The 14,148-nt window shown below is 44.7% G+C and overlaps 1 protein-coding gene across 4 annotated transcripts in view; it reads left to right on the top strand.

Moving 5' to 3' along the window:
- SCARB1 (scavenger receptor class B member 1) overlaps positions 1 to 14,148 on the top strand; it is a 57,420-nt gene continuing 43,272 nt past the window's right edge. For 3 of the 4 annotated variants that reach the window (XM_032229157.1, XM_032229155.1, XM_032229156.1), the window contains exon 1: positions 2 to 197. In XM_032229157.1, coding sequence (XP_032085048.1) covers positions 51 to 197 — 147 coding nt within the window. In that variant the 5' untranslated portion in view covers positions 2 to 50. Of the gene's footprint in view, positions 198 to 14,148 lie in introns of all 4 variants that reach the window. The other variant, XM_032229154.1, reaches the window with a different exon arrangement.

A 14,148-nucleotide genomic window follows, 5' to 3' on the forward strand; every position in this document is an offset into this window, starting at 1 on the left:
CATGGCACGGAGCGCAGCGCAGCGGCGGCGGCGGGGCTGGCAGGCCGGCCATGGCGAGGGGCGAGAGCACCAAGAGAGGCTGCGGGCAGCGCTGCGGGACGGCGGCCGGATTGGCCGTGCTGGGCTTGCTGTGCCTGGGCTTCGGGCTGGTCCTGCTGCAGACCATGCCGGGCCTCTTGCGGCAGCAGGTGGCCAAGGTAAGGGTGCTCAGGCGGAGGGGCTCCCCCCCCTCAGATAGACTGCCCCGAGGAGGGGAGGCTCTGCCCCGCCTTCAGCTGGGCTCGCTCCTCGCGGACCTTTGCAGGAGGCGCCCAAGGGGGAGCGGGGTTGCCGGCCGTGAGCAGGGCTAGAACAGACAGACAACCAAAAGCTTTAATTAAAAAAAAAAACACGTATTGGGATTTAAGACTTGCAAACTTTTTTTCCCCTTCCGGCCCGGTTCCCCCCCTTCTCTCTTTCTTTCTCTCTTTTTCTTTCTCTCTCTCTCTCTCTTTCTCTGTCCCTCACTCTATTTCTTTCTCTCTGACTCTCTTTCTTTCTCTCTTTCTCTCTCTGCTTCTCTTTTTTCATTCTTTTTCTTTCTTTCTCTCTCTCTCTCTTTCCCTTTCTATCCCTCCCTCTTTCTTCCTTCCTTCCTTCTTTTCTTCCTTCCTTCCTTTCTTCCTCCCAGTCCTTTCCTCTAGGTTCTCTTCCCACCACTCCTACCAGCTAGGCGAGGAGGACTCCTTTGCCATCTGATTTTGGTTTATCCTTGGCTAAATGTTTGTTTTTCTGTTTTGCAAAGATGGGTAAATTCTGCTTTGGCTGCTGGTAAAGGTTTTTTCTGCCTTTCTGTCTCCTCCTCTCTCAAATTCAGGAGTTTATTTTTTAAAAACAGGTCAGTTCAGAGTCTGGAGGCTACAGAGAGGCAAACACACACAAGACGCTTCCCAAATCTTTTCTCCATTAGAACTTGTGGTTCTAAGATGGTGAAAATATTATTTCATGCAATGTATTGCCTTTTTCATCTCCTGTCTGGGCCTTTGTTGTGTATTCTTCTGGTTGCCCAACATCTTCTTAAAAATCTGCAGTATTGGAGCACCCACAACTTCTGGAGGCTAGCTGTTCCACTGGTTAATTGTCCTCATTGTTAGGAAGCTTCTTAATTCCAGGTTGCTTCTCTCCTTGATTAGTTTCCACCCATCGTTTCTTGTCCTGCCCTCTGGTGCTTTGGAGAATAATTTTGACTCCCTCTTCTTTGTGTAACGCCTAGTCATGCCACCCCTAGTCCTTCTTTTCATTAAAGTAGATAGACTAGAACATTTTCTCAACTTCCTGCTCTACCTCCCTCCCCAGAATTTAACAGAATAACAGAGTTGGAGGGGACCTTGGAGGTCTTCTAGTCCAACCCCCTACTCGGGCAGGAATCCCTATACCCTTTCCGACAAATGATCGCTTTTTAAAAACCTCCAGTGTTGGATCACTTACAACATTCCGGAGGCAAGTTGTTCCACTGCTTAATTGTCCTCCCTGTTAAGAAGTTTCTGTTTAGTTCTTGGTTGCTTCTCTCCTTGGTTAGTTTCCATCCATTGTTTATTGTCTTGCCTTCGGGTGCTTTAGAAGATAAGGTGACCACCTTTTCTTTGGGGCAGCTCTTCAAATACTGGAATACTGCTAACACATCCCCCCTAGTCTTCCTTTTCTCTAGACTAGCCGTACCAAATTATTTTAATTTATTTTATGCATAAGAAGTACAGGTGGAGAAAGAAAAAAAAATATTTGCAAGGGGGTCACACCAGAATTTACATCCATTTTGCCATGGTTGTTCGATAAATTGCTGAAGTTGTTAAGTGAAGCACATGGTTGTTAAGTGACTCTGGTTTCCCTCATGGATTTTGCTGGCTGGGAAGATTGCAATTGGTAATCCTGGGATGCTGTAATACATTGCAAATCCCTGCCAAGCCCCTGAATTTTGATCATGCAACTCCGGCATGCCGCCACAGTCATAAATGCGAGGACCGGTCATAACATAAGTTTCTTTTTTCACTCCCGCTGAACTTAAGCAGACTCCAAACAAATGCTCGTACATTCAGGACTAGCCTCTCCATCAGAATTATGGTTGAACCCACGGAATTGCATGCAAGCTTTGCCCAAGTTCTGTTGTTAGTTTTTCCTGGCAGAATGGGAAAGACGAACTTTGTTTCTCAAACAGATTTCCAAATTGCATCCAGGCCTCTTGAAATCCAATTTCTCCCTGCTTCTGTCATCCATGTTGGAAACACGATATCTGCGTTTGTTACAGTGCTTAGTTTGTTTGTTTTTTGTCAATGTAACCAAAAAGCAGATTCAGAGTTCAAAACACAAGAAGGAAATCTCACTCGTGCATTTTGAGGGCATCTAAACTAACAGGATTTATTATTTTTATTTTGCTTTGCTCTCTTCTCTCTGCTGGATTTGGTAGATTACAGAGGGATTTAACCTGCACAAGATTTAGTCTGTGGCATACGACAGATTGAATAGATCAAGGCAGGAGGACAAACCCATTCATGACACTTCTGTGCTTTCATATTTTAGTCAGCCAGTCTTTCTCTCCAGGTGGTGTAACCTTCCTCTTAAATTTGCAAAACCTGAAGTGTCCCAGTTGGCAATACACAACCGGTAACAAAAGAAAGTTTAATTAAAGAACTTCAGACCCCTCCCTTCTCCCCCTTTGCTCCCCTGTTCTTATCTCAGTTAGGCACTGTTATTCTTAACCCTTGCAGCCATTCATGTATATGCTACCTGCAGGGACTGAATAATTTGCAAACATGAAAACATATTTCCAAGAAACCTTGTGAATAAATCCAGCTTTTTCCTTCCTCTGCAACCTGGTTTTAAATAGAAACAGAGTTGGAAGGGACCTTGTATGTCACGTAATCCAACTCCCTGGCCAAGAATGAGACCCCTATACCCGGGATGGTGAACCTTTATGGCTCTGAGTGCCCAAACTGGAATGTATGTGCATGTGCACACACCGGAGTGCTTGAAATCTGAAGAGCAGCTGGCCGGCACATGCATGCCTGTGTTTGGGCATTTTCAGGCTGTTTTTGCCCCCAAAAATGGCCCCCAAAAGACCAAAAACCGGCCTGAAAATGGCCCCAAAACAGCCTGGTTTGGCCATTTTTCAGGCCATTTTCTGGCACTCCAGCAGAAGAGCAGCTGGCAACGATGTGTGTGCCCACACCACACAGAGGGATCATTTCTGACAGATGGCACTCCAGTGTCTCCTTGAAAGCTTCCAGTGATGAAGCTCCCACAACATCTGAAGGCAACTTCTGTTCCATGGGTTGATTGTTCTCACTGTCAGAAAATTCCTCCTTATTTCCAGGTTGAAACTTTCTTGTTCAGTCTCATTCCATTATTCCTTGTCTGGCCTTCGGGCGCTTTGGGAAATAGCTTGATCCCCTCCTCTCAATGGCAGCCACTCAAGTATTGGAAGACTTCTCTCATGTCTCCCCTGGTCCTTCTCTTCACTAGACTAGCCAGGTCCAGTTTCTGCAAACGTTCTTCATGTTTTAGTCTTTGATCATCTTAGATAGATTCAGATTAACAGAGTTATAAGGGACCTTGTAGGTCATCTAGTCCAACCCCCTGCCCAAGCAGGAGACCCTACACCATTCCTGACAGATGGCAGTCCAGTCTCTTCTTGAAAGCCTCCAGGGATGAAGCTTCAACCTCTGAAGGCAACTTCTGTTTCATGGGTTGATTGGTTGATTGGTTGAGCTTTTTTTCCCCTGTGGTTGGGAAAGTTATCGTTTAACTTTGGCCTCTGAGTTTTTAAACAGCAGTCAAGGTCTTTATCACTGTTCTCTATTGTCAACAAAGCTAGACTCAGTTGCACAGACTTTGTCCGGTGCTTATCACATGTGGCTGTCCTCTTGTTCGAAAAGAACAACATCTGTACAAAGAGCACCAGGGGGTTTACCTTAGGGCAGTAGCACCTTAGTGGCACGTCCTACTCTGATGTCACCCCTTCGAGGAAAGCCAGATCATGGAAAAGTCACCACAAGGATTACCTGGAACTCATATATATATATGAGTTCCAGGTAATCCTTGTGGTGACTTTTCCATGATCTGGCTTTGTGTGTGTGTGTGTGTGTGTGTGTGTGTGTGTGTGTGTGGATAAATAAAGGGAGACTAGTATAGATCTATTTCAAGGGGCGAATAGCTGTGTTGCACCATCGCAGCAGTGCAACACAGCAGCCATGAGGTGACCACACTCATGAGCAGCAACAAGGCAACCCCCCCTATCCTGCCAGGCCTAGTGGGATCCCGAAGGCACCAAGCCATGCAAGCACCTGTCCCCCCCCCCCGGTTCCCATGGAGATACCACTGGGTTGGTGACAGGCATTCTGTCTGGCCAGAGGGAGGGGGGATTGTCCAAGGGGCCTATTTTCAGGGGAGGGCTTATATTTCCCCCCCCCAAAAAAAACTGGCATGGCCTTATTTTTAGGAGATGCCATATTTTTGGGGAAACACGGTATTTCAACGCAAAGTAGTTCATTCTACTATCCTCTCTTTGGCAATGGGGCAATTCCAGATCCTTGGAATGGGGCAGAATGAGGATTTTTTATCCCCTTCCTCTAAAATGGGTGGGTTCCGGTTTTCCCAGCTGTCCCCTTTAATCTGAATTGTCCAGGTGAAAAGATTGGGAGTCGGGGTGGGGAGGAAGTGGAGCAAACTTGCCAAAACTGAGCAGAAATTGTAACAAAAAGAAGTGGGGGACACACCACTTAATTCCACCAGTTTTCCTGCAGACTTTATTTTATCGGCTCTTCCAGAATTTTTCTAAGCTTTAGAATCAGTTGCAAGATTTATTTTTTTAAAGGCTCCTATTTTGCAAGGATCTTGCAGTCTAAACTCGGAGCAAAGCAACTTCTAAATTGTTCTCCCATTGGAAAGAATCTGTCAGAGAGTGAACAGAACTGTGGTTGTGATTTGAGACTACTTAAAGCAGGGGTCTCCAACCTTGGCAACTTGAAGACTGGTGGACTTCAACACCCAAAGTTCACAAGTCTTCAAGTTGCCAAGGTTGGAGACCCCTGACTTAAAGTACCCCTAATAATTGATTAGGTATGGGGTACAGGTGGCGCAATGGCTAAGACGCTGAGCTTGTCGATCAGAAAGGTCGGCAATTTGGTGGTTCGAATCCGTAGTGCCGCATAACAGAGTTATGCTTCTGCCAACCTTACAGTTCGAAAGCATGTAAAAAATGCAAGTAGAAAAATAGGAACCACCTTTGGTGGGAAGCGAACAGCGTTCCGTACACCTTTAGCATTTAGTCATGCCGGCCACATGACCATGGAGACGTCTTCAGACAGTGCTGCTCTTCGGCTTTGAAACGGAGATGAGCACCATCCCCTTAGAGTCAGGAACGACTAGCACATATGTGCGAGGGGAACCTTTACCTAATGATTGATTGATAGAACTTATATTGCCGCCTACTCACCCATAGCGACTCAAGGCGGCTTACAGAATATATAACAACATTTAAAACAATAAAAACTAACAAAAAGAATCAAATAAATTAATATAGTACAATATAACAAAATCAATCCCCCATCTTCCACCCCAGCGACAGCAGATCACACAGTCATTGAATGGGCTCCATCCCACTCTGGGTTCCCCAGGCCCGCTGGCAGAACCAGGTCTTCAGCACCTTCTGGAAGAGTGTCAGAGTGGGGGCCATTCTAAACTCTGGGGGGGAGTGATGTTCCAGAGGGAGGGAGCCACCACAGAGAAGGCCCTTCTTCTGGGTCCCACCAGGTGTATCTCCCTTAGGGATGGAGGGACATTCCCTGTGTCCTAGCTCTGATGGGTCGGGTAGATGTGACCAGCAAGAGATGCTCCCTCAGACCACCTGGTCCCCAGCCATGAAGGGCTTTAAAAGTGACAACCAGCACCTTAAATTGCACCCAGAAGTAAATCGGCAGTCATTGCAGCTCCCACAGGCAGGAGAGGCAATACATGTGCACACTGAGGTCTGCAGAAAGCCATGCGGGGTGCTGCATTTTGCATCCACTAGAGCTTCCAGATGCTCTTCAAGGGCACCCCCATGAAGAGCGTGTTGTGATAGTCAAAGATAGGAAGTGACTAGGGCACAAGTGACCATGAGTAGGGACTGTTGGTCCAGGAAAGGGCGCATCTGACGCACAGCCCACAGTTGTGCCAAGGCCCTCCTGGCCACACAACTGCCACCTGCTCTTCTAATTAGTTAGCAGGACCCTAAAAATTAAGATCTGCTGCAAGGGTGTGGGGGTGGGTCTTTCAAAATAGAGGATGGCCTTGTGAAACCAGAACGCATTCGCTTAAGAGCGCTTTTCAATTGACGCAAACAGTCATGATCACGGTTCAGAAACTGTCTGTTCTGCAGCCAAGCAGTTGAGCTTGTTCGCTGACTCCCAAGGCCAAAGGATGATAACGTTCTAGTCTCCAATTCTGACCGGCCAGTTGATTTTACAACTCAGGAAAGCATCTGAAGATGCACTTGGAATACTGAATCCAGTTTTGGTCACCACGATGTAGAAAAGATGTGGAGACTCTAGAAAGAGTGCAGAGAAGAGCAACAAAGATGATTAGGGGATGGAGGCTAAAACATACAATGAACGGTTGCAGGAACTGGGTATGCCTAGTTTAATGAAAAGAAGGACTAGGGGAGACATGATAGCAGTCTTCCAATATCTCAGGAGCTGCCACAAAGAAGAGGGAGTCAAATTATTCTCCAAAGCACCTGAAGACAGAACAAGAAGCAATGGGTAGAAACTAATCAAGAAGAGAAGCAACTTAGAACTGAGGAGAAATTTCCTGACAGTTAGAACAATTAATCAGTGGAACAGTTTGCCTCCAGAGGTTGTGAATGCCCCAACACTGGAAGTCTTTAAGATGTTGGATAGCCATTTGTCTGAAATAGGGTATAGGGTTTCTGCCTAGGCAGGGGGTTGGACTAGGTCCCTTCCAATTCTGCTATTGTATTGATGCTTCAGTGAATGACAAAGGTCAGAATTTGTGGTATTTAGCCGTATCCCCCCCCAAAACAGAAATCTTGCATGGGAAAGGGGACAGGACAGAATAATTTTAATTTCGGAGCTCAGGAAATAAGATCATGTTTCCCTGAAAATAAAACCTCCCTGGATAATAAGCCCAATCGGGCTTTGGAGTGCATGCACTAAAATAAACCCTCCCCCGAAAATAAGCCCTCCCCAAAAATATTTAACCGCATGTGCAGCCTTTCCCTGCCATTTCCTGGGAGGGAAAGTGGGGAACGTGGCCCACGGACCCCAAATGCACCTGTCATTCATGCAGAACAGCCTCGCAGAGTCCGCTTCTGCAAACCCTAGCTACCACACCCCTTCTCTTAGTGACAGTCGCAAAAAGAGGGCAGGCTCAGCCACAGTGGCAAGAGTGTGCCAGAAACCGAGACGGAACTTCCGGCCCTCTCTGGATCAGCTGATCTGCGGGCCGAGGTTAAGGGGGCCTCCTGCACCTCAAAAATAATAAGGCCAAGCACTTATTTCAGGGGTCAAAAGAAAATAAGACCCTGCATTATTTTGGGGGAAAGACGGGGTAGCAAGAGAGCAATATTTAATGTCTGAGAATGAGTCGCTGTTTCTCTGGTGCCCTAAAGCTGATTTTTGGCCAAGGATTCCTGTTTACGATTTCCTGTGTGTGTGTGTGTGTGTGTGTGTGTGTGTGTGTGTGTGCGCGCGCGTGCGGTTTTTCCCCAGATTAAGGAACTTCTCAAGCCCTAATAAAAGGAACAGAGGAAAGATACAATATTATGTTGATCCCGTATCTTAAGAAGGGCAGACGCACAAATTTTTTGAAAGAGGATTAGGGAAGTTGCACGACCTAAAATGCTTGAATTTCGAGTTTCGCTTCTGCCTGGCCAACTCTCAAAAAGCTGAAGGAGACAGTTTGAATTCTAGCTTGGAAAGGGAAAGGAGATGGGTAGTGAAGTGGTTGGGAACTGTCAGAGGAATCCTGTTAGAGATTGAATCCAAAGTAAGGGATTAAAAGGGGGTTGGTGTGCCATTCTGCAATTTGCATGCTTCTCTGACTGCAAGAGAGGGGGAGGCAGGAGAGGGAGAGGAGAAAGAGAGAAGAGAAAGAGAGAAAGAGAGAGAAACAGACGAGAGAGAGAGGAGAAAAAGAATCAAGAGAGAGAGGAGAGAGAAGGTAAAAAGAAGAGAAAGAGACGAGAGACAGAAGAGAGAGAGAGAGAAGAAAACAGGAGAGAGAGGAAGAGAGACGAGAGAGAGGAGAAGAGGCAAGGGAGAGACAGAAGAGAGAGGAGACGGAGAAGAGAGAGGAGAAAGAGAGAAGGGAGAGAGACAGAGGAGAGTGGGAGAAGAGAGAAGAGAGAGACAGAGGATAGAGAGAGGGAAGAGACAGAAAAAGAGAGGTAGAGGGAGGAGAGAAAAAGAGAGCAACAAGAGAGAGGGGGAGAGAAGGAGAGAAGGGAACAGAGGAGAAAGAGAAGAGAAAGGAGAGAAGGAGAAGAGAGAAAAAGAGAGAAGAGAGAGAGGGGGAGAAGAGAGAGAAAGGCATATTCAAAAATCAGCCTTAAATAACTCCCAGTAGGAAACAAAGCTGCCTGTCTTCCGTGGCTCCTTAAGCTGGCACTCCAAGTGGGCGTACATATTTGAGCCAAAAAAATAAAATTACAAGGACGAGAATAGCTGTAAGAATATGAGCATTATGAGATTGTATTGTGGGGTTTGTTTTTTCCCTTTCTTTCCACTTGCCTCCATTTGTACAGCACACTTCATTGCAAACAGAGAGCCTCCTTTCGCCTCCTGCGCTCTTTGGATCTCGCTTGTCACATCGTATTATGGTTAGCTCTGTCAGAGATCGCTGAGCATGTGGGTCAATTTGCTGAACCAGGATTGAAGTTAACCCCCGAAAAGCCAGATTGTGCAAAGTGTCATTCCCCCCACCCCTCACCTTCCAATGTAATTGGCCCTTTGCATGTCTTGGCTGAGCTTCTTTTTAAAAAAAGGTTTATTGGGTTTTCATTTTTAAACATATATATCAACATCAATTCATGAACAGCAGGGCCTCTGGGTATGGTTCATGTTAATACAAATAACAATCAATTATTACATTCATCAAATTTCTATAATCCTAATATTGATGTACTTGATTATTTTAAAGTAGTTATTCAATATTTCAATGTCCCATTCTAATGTCAATGATCTTCTTGAACATACATAATAATATCATCGCTTCTCAGCTTTCCATTTAATTATTACTTATTTTCAATTTATACAATGTATTGTTCTTTTGTATTGTAACGACCTGGGCGGTGGGTGGGGTTCATTTGTTGACTAGGGTTGGTTTCCAGATGTCTGGTAGGCGGGAGGTATCATCACATTTATTTATGTTGTGGGGGTGTTTCTCTATTTCAATGGCTTCCATAATTATTCTCTTGTTGAAGTGTTCAGTTTTGGAGATTAAGTTGGTTCCTTCAAAATTAATTTCATGTCCTGTAGCTTTAAGGTGCTGGAAAAGGGAGGAAGTTTTTTCTTTTTTTCTGACTGTGTTCTTGTGTTCTGCGATGTGTGCATTTATTCTCCTATTAGTTTGTCCAATGTATGTGGCAGGGCAGATTTTGCATGGTATTTCATAGACTCCTTGGTTTTCTAGCTGGATTTTGTTTTTGGGGTCTCTTAAGATGTTGGCTATTTTTTGGTCAGTGCTGAAGGCTGCCTTGATATTGTGCTTGTGGAGAATTTTGCTGATTTTTATCTGTGGTGCCTTTGATATATACACAAAGAAGGAACACCACTCAGACCCATAGTCAGCTCCATAGGCTCACCTCTACAGAATCTTGCCAAATTCCTTACCAAACAACTTCACCCCTACAAAGAATCCATTACCTCACACGTACAAAACTCACTCCACTTCATAGAAATAATAAAGAAACAAAACCTACAACCCAGCGACCTACTAATGAGCTTTGATGTCATATCCCTCTTCACCCAAGTGTCTATAAAAAAAGCCTCGACAGCTATCCAGAACAAACACAACTCCCCTAAGCACATCCTGGACCTGACCAACCACTGCCTAACCAACACGTACTTCATCCATAATGGACAAAGATACAAACAGATAGAAGGAGCACCCATGGGATCACCCCTCTCACCCGTCATTGCAAAGTTATACATGGAACATTTTGAAACTAACGCCTTAGACAAATCTGAACACAAACCCAAACTCTGGATTAGATATGTTGATGACACTTTCGTAATCTGGCCACATGGGAAAGAAAAACTGGACAACTTCCTCACACATCTCAACAGCCTACACCCCAAAATACAATTCACTATGGAAACAGAAGCAAACAACCGTCTTCCTTTTCTGGATGTCCTAATCTACAAAAAACCCAATGGCTCCCTAGAACACTCCATCTACCGGAAAAAAACACACACCAACTGCTACTTAAACGCACAATCCCATCACCACAACTCTGTAGCCAAGAACCAAAAGCCTAGCTGACAAACAACGGACACACAGCCAGCACCTCAGCCACACATGATGACACAAAACAGCTGACCGATCTACAAACATCAACTCCATCTACCAATCAGGATGCAAATACACAGCCAATCAACCCACTTACAGCAAGAAAGCCAGCACTCCACACACCCCCACCAAGATTTTTAGAGAGACTGCAGCTCTGACCACGCTTTACTCACACAAGCACAAAGCCAAAAACACCAGCCTGAGGATGGCGAGTGAGACTTCGCCGAAACGTTGCCAAGACAATCTCAATCTTACACGGGAAAAGACCCAAATACAACAAGACCAACATACCTAAACCCCTGCCTCTGAGGCATTATCTTGCCTTTCTGGTATCAAATGGAATTAAAAAGAGCATGTGTAGAACATGGTAAATCTGCTAATGAAGGGGAATCACACCTATGGATTATACTGTGTGCTAATTAGGGTTACTCAAGAGGATTAGGTCCTTAGAGGAAAAGATTACCCAAGAATTTAAAGCCATGTTTTTAAAATTCAGCAACTTGAAGATGGTGTGGACTAACTTGCTGCATTCTCTAGCCATTACTAGCTGGGGGAGGGGAATTCTGGGAGTTGAAGTCCATACACCTTCAAGTGGCAAGTTTCAAAAACACCGGTTTTAATTAAGGCTGTGTTTTATCCAAAAGCTTGCATTGAAATTCTGGGGTTTTAAGAATTCAGCCATTACAGAACAGAAGGGAAGGGACAGAGCTGGAAGGGACCTTAGAGGTCTTCTAGTCCAACCCCCTGCTCACACAGGAGACTTATACTAGGGATTCGAATGGCCGAACTGCCGACCTTTCTGATCGACAAGCTCAGTGCCTTAGCCACAGAGCCACCTAGCCAGGCACAATCCTTTCTTCTGATTGTGCTTCCTGTTTCCTTGTCAGCTGTCCCAGGCAAGGCAGGTAATCCTTGAGTTATGACCACAATTGAGCCCAACGTTTATGTCACTAAGCAAAACATTTCTTAGGCGATTTGTTCCCTTGTTTTTGTGACTTTTCTTTCCCACGGTTGTGAAGTTGAATGATTGGATTTCTTAAGAGTTAACACGGTCGTTTAAGAGTTTGCGTCTCAGAAGATCGCAAAAGGGGATTGCATGATCCCAGGGAACTGCAATTGTCATAAATGGGATCCATTTACCAAGCCTCTGAATTTTTATCTCCATAAGTCTCTTTCTTCAGTGCCGTTGTAACTTTGAACCGTCACTGAACGAACCCTTGTTCATTTGATCTTCTTCAACATACATAGTAATACCATACTTCCACCTCTCCTCTTTCCAGCTAATTATTACTTATTTTCAATTTATATAGAAATTAAATATATTATCTATATTAATTGGAATGACCTTCTGAATGTCCAGCCTTGATGGTGACCATTTGGAGATTAAATACAGGCAGTCCTTGACTTACAACCACAGTTGAGCCCAAAGTTTCTGTTGCTAAAGGAAACATTTGAGTTCTGCCCCCTTTTACGACTTTTCTTGCCGCAGTTGTTAAGTGAATCGCTGCACTAGTTAGTTAATTGTTAAGTTAGTATCACAGCTGTTAAGTCAGTCTGGATTCCCCATTAACTTGGCTAGTCAGAAGGTCGAAAAAAGAGGATCTCTGGATCCTAAGGGATGGCAGTTGTCATACAGATGATCGATCCAGAGACCAGGCATGTGAAATTTGACCACGTGGGGATCAAAATGGGGATGTTGCAACAGTTGTGTGAAAAACGGACAAAAGTCACTTATTTCATTGCTGTTGTGACTTTGAACCGTCACTGTTGTTACATCAAGGACTCCTTGTGCAGGGAAATATCTGATTTTGGCCCTGGCTGCAGCGTACAATCCTGAATATTCTTGTTTTATACACTATGTTTTAAAGATCAAAAGCCGATCTTGAGTGGTTTGTCAAATTGATGGTTTGCCTTACTTACAGGCACAAAAACCCCATAGATTTGCTTTGGCTATTGCATCAGAGGCATCGCTTGCCCTTCTGGTATCAAATGAGATTATAAACATCAAGTGTAGATCTGTTAATGTCATTTTTTTCCAGTGCCGTTGAAACTTGGAACCGTCACTTGATGTGGTAAGTCGAGGCCTACCTGTATATATAGCTTGACTCCCTCTTCTTTATGGCAGCCCCTGAGATACTGAAAGACTGCTATCACGTCTCCCCTGGTTCTTTTCATGTCTAGTTTAAGGAAAAGAAGGACCAGGGGACACGTGATAGCAGTGTTCTAATATCTCAGGGGCTGCACCCAAAAAGAGGGAGTCAAGCTATTCTCCAAAGCCGCTGAGGGCAGGACAAGAAGCAATGGGTGGAAACTAATCAAGGAGAGAAGCAACCTAGAACTAGGGGGAAATTTCCTGACAGTTAGAACAATTAATCAGTGGCACAACTTGCCTCCAGAAGTTGTAACTGCTCCAACACTGGAAGTTTTTAAGAAGATGTTGAGTCAGTTCTGATTTTACGACAATTTATACAGCAATCATTAAGTGAATCACATGGTCATTGAACACAGCTAGAGTACTGCATCCAGTTTTGGTCCCCACACTATACAAAAGATGTGGAGACTCTAGAAAGAGTGCAGAGAAGAGCAACCAGGATGATTTGGGGACTGGAGGCTAAAACATATGAAGAACGGTTGCAGGAACTGGGTATGTCTAGTTTAATGAAAAGAAGAACTAGGGGAGACATGATAGCAGTCTTCAAATATCTCAGGGGCTGCCACAAAGAAGAGGGAGTCAAACTATTCTCCAAAGCATCTGAGGGTAGAACAAGAAGCAATGGATAGAAACTAATCAAGGAGAGAAGCAACCTAGAACTTAAGGAGAAATTTTGTGACAGTGAGAACAATGAATCAGTGGAACAACTTTCCTTCAGAAGTTGTGAATTCTCCAACACTGGAAGCTTTTAAGAAGATGTTGGATAACCATTTGTCTGAAGTGGTGTAGGGTTTCCTACCTAAGCAGGGGACTAGAAGACCTCTAAGGTCCCTTCCAACTCTGTTATTCTATTTAATTATGTAACATCTGAGGAAATGGATATTTGGGGCCAGGTGTTTGGGAACACAGTGACTCACTGGAAGAATTCAAGTTGCAACCTGCTTGATGCCAAGGGACTACAACTGATACTGGATAATCCAGGATTTTTTTAATGTGCTGTTCCAGCAATCTTACTATGGGTAGAGCCAACTCAGAGAGAACTGCAGGTCCTTCCAGGTAGGCCTAGAGGGAGAACAGGCAGGGCAAGGATTCTCAGAAATGCTAAAGATTAAGAGATATGATTTTGCACGCTCGTTCAGCTTCTATCCCATCTCCTGCCAAAAAAAATGTCAAGCTTCTGGATTTGCTTTTTCAATGTTCTCGCTCGCTTTCAACTTAATGAAGTTGAGACTCTAGAAAGAGTGAAGAGAAGAGCAACCAGGATGATGAGGGCACTGGAGGCTAAAACAGACGATGAACAGATGCAAGAACTGGGCTTGGCTAGTGAAGAGAAGTACTCAGGGTGACATGAGAGCAGTCTTCCAATATCTCAGGGGCTGCCACAAAGAAGAGGAGGATCAATCAATTCTCCAAAGCACCAGGAGGCAGACAAGAAGCAATGGATGGAAACTAAT

The sequence above is a fragment of the Thamnophis elegans genome, chromosome 13, assembly GCF_009769535.1.
Source record: "Thamnophis elegans isolate rThaEle1 chromosome 13, rThaEle1.pri, whole genome shotgun sequence".
Lineage (NCBI taxonomy): Eukaryota > Metazoa > Chordata > Lepidosauria > Squamata > Colubridae > Thamnophis > Thamnophis elegans.